Source organism: Protopterus annectens, chromosome 9.part0 (assembly GCF_019279795.1).
Source record: "Protopterus annectens isolate FY-2018-M chromosome 9.part0, PAN1.0, whole genome shotgun sequence".
NCBI classification, from domain to species: Eukaryota; Metazoa; Chordata; order Ceratodontiformes; family Protopteridae; genus Protopterus; species Protopterus annectens.
Window position 1 is genome coordinate 74,543,611 of NC_056743.1, and position 5,000 is coordinate 74,548,610.

Below are 5,000 nucleotides of genomic sequence, written 5' to 3' on the forward strand. Positions count from 1 at the left end.
TGTTTCTAATTTGAGTGACTGCAGCTTGAGAGGTATGCATTGCCTCTAACCCTAATTTTAACTTCCAACTTAGACTTTCCTGTCACTGTAACATTATTGATAATGCCAACAATTCATGAGTAATTTCCACAGTCTGAGACATTGCATAGTACGTAACAACCATTCGACAGCTTGAATTCAAACATTTGTGATTAAAGCCACATTTTCTTAATTTACTTTTATGTTGATGCTACATTTTGCTATCTATGGAGTTGGAACTTTTTTCTCACATGATTGTCATGTCATAAACTGAGCAATACATTTTGTCTTAGAGAAAGAATCAGTTACACTTCCAGTTAAAATGTTAGGGAAATTTCTCTAACTCATTACAGTCAAGTGACTCCGTTTTTTTCTGTAGTTACATTCTACTGACGTCTCTAGACGTTAAATGTTGCTTGTCTATTTGCATTAATAATTCCAAAACTCTGCCACATATGAAGTATTAAAAGATTTAATATTAAAGGTTACACAATAATGTTTGCCTTTCTAGTGCAGGTAAAGAGATGAATTGTTGATCATATAATATTTATTTATATTATCTCAAATTTCATGTTTTTCTAAATATCTTGACAACCACATAGCTCAGACAGAAATGCTTAGCCTCATATGAAAGTGCTTAGATGGATGAACAAAATGCCTACTACCAACAGTATGTGTATAACTTGAGTGGTTGCTGAGATGTTGCCAATAAGTGTGTTAAGTTGTGGGGTTGCTGTTAAGCTAGAAGTGATGTACAACATACTGAAAACTTAATGTGTTTATTGTGGTTTACAAAATCCAATTTAAGACATAGAACCTAAATAATACTACCATTATAAGAAAATGTGCTGAAGAATTTAACATTACTACTTTTGTAGTAAATCCTATGGTTCCAGAGATATTAGTATGTGTTTGAAATGTGAAGACATCACTGGATTTAATCAGAAAGCTTAGGCTCCACCCATTGGAAGTAACAGTGCAAACGTCCAGAGCTCTATTGGAGTAAAAACAAAATTATAACTCCAGCAAAGCTAGAACTTGGACTGAGTGACCTCCCAAACCTCTTGTATCAGAGGCACATGGGATATATGCAAATGATCCTTATGAACATCAGGTGTTTCAGTTCATTGGCGACTCTGAATGCTCATGACTTGTTTCGTCATTTTATTGGACAATTTCAGGCCAATAAAGTCAAACCCCACTAGTTGTGGATATGCATATTTCTGCCTTATGACCTCGTCAGCACAGCACAAGCAGAGTTTTGACTAAGCATTAGAAACACAGGGCTGTTATACCCAGCTGATGTCTATTATCATTAGGGTCACTGCAGAAATATCTCAAGCAACAAACTAAAACAATGAGTGAGAAAGTCACTGAAAAACCAATCGGCAAAAACAAAATGAAAACTCCAGCAAAGCTAGAACTTCCACTGAGTGACCTCCCAAACCTCTTGTATCAGAGGCACATGAGATATATGCAAATGATCCTTATGAACATCAGGTGTTTCATTTCATTGAAGATTCTGAATGTCCATGACTTGTTTTGTCATTTTATTGGACAATTTCAGGCCAATAAAGCCAAACCCCACTAGCTGTGGATATGCATATTCCGGAGTTATTACATCGTTAGCACAGCACAAGCTGAGTGTTTGACGAAACAAGTCATGTGCATTCAGAATCGCCACTGAACTGAAACACCTGATGTTCATAAGGATCATTTGCATATATCCCATGCGCCTCTGATACAAGAGGTTTGGGAGATCACTCAGTTGAAGTTCTAGCTTTGCTGGAGTTTTCATTTTGTTTTTTACTGATTGGTTTTTCAGAGCTCTATTGGAGGGAATGTGAAGATCACTTTTTTTTTAAATAGAACTGAATATCACAAAAACATCATTTTCATTTTTAAAATGTGAATACTGACAATGGTGTGATTTTTTTCTTTAATTTATGGATCTTGAAAGTTTAAATTAAATTGAAATAATTATAACATAAGTCTTGATTTTTTTTTTAATTCCTTCTGTTGCCAGGGTTACTTGTTTGGCCATCCAAGAGGAGCTTCTGGCTAGTGGTAGTCGGGATAAAACCATTCAAATCTGGAATCTTCCTTCAGGTCTGCATGTAAAAACTCTGGAGGGACATAGAAAGGGTGTCTGGGGACTTCAATTTTTCACAGACAACCTTCTTGTCAGTGCCTCATATGATACCACTATTAAGGTAAGGATCTTTTCAAAATCTGAATCAGTACTCTGATTTTTTCAATATTTTTAAATAATTAATATAAAAGATAAAACACTGTCTCATACATGGGAACAACTGGCAAGATGAAAACAAAAATATACCTATAATTTCTGCAGCTTTAGGAACAGCTAAGCTATGATTTTGTTTACTTTAAAATGAGTTCACTCCGCGACAAACAATGATACAAGGTATGACCATCACAATCAATTACATAAATCGTGACTCATATTTCACAGGATGAAGTATAACAATATGTTAAACTCTTAATTGCATTTATATCCTACTCAAAGGTCTTACACAACATGTCTCTCAACCTCTTAGTGCTAGACATCTGGACAAAGCCTGACAAAATGGGAGGGGACACAGGCAATTGCTAGAATAACAGGGTTTGTATTAACATACGCTTTCTGAAGGATTTGAAGTCTTAAACTAAAATATATGTCATTATTTAGTGACTTCAGTCTTCAGATCACCCTAGTGATTTGCCAGAAATTCACAGATTTTATGAGGAGCAGACCAAAAATATGAGGCAAAAATCTGGACATTCTGCGAAAATCTAGATAGTTGAGAGATATGCTGTACAAAGGATGTTAGTAGGAACTGAAGAATGAAAAACAAATGTACATACACCCAAAGATATTTCTAAATATTCTGGATTTGACAAGTTAGGAAAAAGGAGTTTTTGTGTTATGCGTAAGGGATAGAGGGAGGCGCCATTCATCCCATCATGGAGAATGTGACCGCACCCAACATCTACTGAAATATTAAGCGCTATATCACCTTAGCCAACAAATATAATATTTTTTCCAGGGAAACTGCATCTTTTACTTTGTGCTTGTGCAATCTTGATATTTGCAGCCTAAAACTGCAGCAAATGTAAAAAGTCATTACATTAATCTGCAAATCTCTGTTGCCAAAAATGATCTTGGCCCACAAGTATGTATATAGCACATGTTTAAAAAAAGGCATTGTCCAGAATTCACTTTTTGGACTAACTTGAACATGTTATTCTGAATTTATAAAATCATTTGATCTTTTAGAACTCACTGCTTCATTCTTCGCATTGGGTTCATGTTGACTCTGACTCCAAAATCAGTTTTGTTTGTTTTTTAACCATAGTGGTGTTCTGCTCCGGGCTGCCGCGGTGGTGCAGTGGTTAGTGTTGCCGCCTCACAGCAAGAGGTTCTCCGGTTCGATCCTTGGCTGGGGTGCCTTCTGTGCAGAGTCTGCATGTCCCCCCTGTGGTCGTGTGGATTTCCTCCCACATCCCAAAGACATGCTGTAGGTGGATTGGATGCCCTAAATTGGCCGTAGGCGTGAGTGTGTGCATGTGTGTGCCTTCTGTGGAAGGTTGGGTGCCGGGCTGGCAACTCAACACTGTAAAACTCCACTGCCAATAATGAGCAGACGGGTGAGCCGCTGTGGCGGCCCCTAACCGGGAAAAGCCAGAAGTAGTGGTGGGCTGCTCCATTATGATAGCTTTTCAGACATGATCTGGGTCGGAGACAAAGTATGAATCAAAGTGAAACAATATGTTTACAGAATAAAATGTAGAAAGGCAAAGAGCAAGAATGACAGTATAATACATAAATACCTTAACAGAGACAAAACTCTAGCAAAATGAAACCGATAAAAAAAAATAATACAAAACATGCACATGCAGGTTTTAATTACAAACTATGGTATCCTTGAAAATTCAGTGAACTGAAACCTGTTGTATTTTAAAAGTCCCATAATCCAGCATACTACAATAAATATACTGATGGATTTTTAGAGCATTTCAAAGAATTCTGTATAACCTGTATCACTACCCAGGAATCGTGTAAAATTAAAAATAAAAAGATGTTTCTTTGAAAAGGCAGAATAGTAAAAGTTTAAATGTATTCAGTGCAATTGGAGATGAACATTGAAGTACACAGCATTGCTTCAGATTGCAACAATTAATCATGGAGGTTTTAGTCAACACAGCTCAGTTTACTGGCAACAATGAATTAGTTGATCTCAGAGATATATTTAACCTTTTATTGAATTTCAGAAGCCTGTTGAACGAAAATATTTCCACATGGATACAGGTGAGGTGAGTTTGGAGATACTGATGCACACTGTGCTAAGTGTGTTGTACCCCAAGCAGAGAGTGACTGAACACATAAGTTACTTAACATAGCAACAGCATTAGCACTATTCAGTGCCTGATATACTGTGATTCAAAGATGTCCTAATAGTAAGCACTGAGAATGGGTATGATAAATATGAAATGTTTATTTGACAAGAGTATAGCTTTTTTTCATCAGCTTGTGTATTATCTCTCTATTAACAAAATTCTGTACTTGTTATAAAATGTATTACTTTCCTGCATGTCAGCAGTTACTGTAACTCTACCCGAGTAATATAAACAAATACATCATCAAAGGAGGTGCCAAAGCAAACTGCAGCAAGACTACCTTTATTTAGTGCTATTGACCCCTAATATCCTGTAGTATTAGGGGAAGAAAGCATTAAGTAAAGTTTATAATGTTGCAGTTGGCTGTCGAACCTCATTTGATGCTATATTAGTTTGTTTCTGTTTTACCTTAGGATAAATTAATATAAACCATCATACATTATCTCACCATACAACTGCCCCCTACATAAACTAAACTCCTAAAAATGAAGCTAACCAATGTTTGAATAAAAAAAAAAAATGAAAATAAAATACAGCACAAACAGCATCTAAGAAAGTGAACATTATATTACTGGTAGAAATAT

The 5,000-nt window shown here is 36.1% G+C and overlaps 1 protein-coding gene across 2 annotated transcripts in view; it reads left to right on the forward strand.

Annotated features, from left to right (window-relative positions):
- Positions 1 to 5,000, forward strand: part of LOC122811042 (F-box/WD repeat-containing protein 7-like) — a 1,408,110-nt gene that overhangs the window by 619,682 nt on the left and 783,428 nt on the right. For both annotated transcript variants that reach the window (XM_044082576.1, XM_044082577.1), the window contains exon 5: positions 2,045 to 2,231. In XM_044082576.1, coding sequence (XP_043938511.1) covers positions 2,045 to 2,231 — 187 coding nt within the window. The remainder of the gene's footprint in view (positions 1 to 2,044; positions 2,232 to 5,000) is intronic.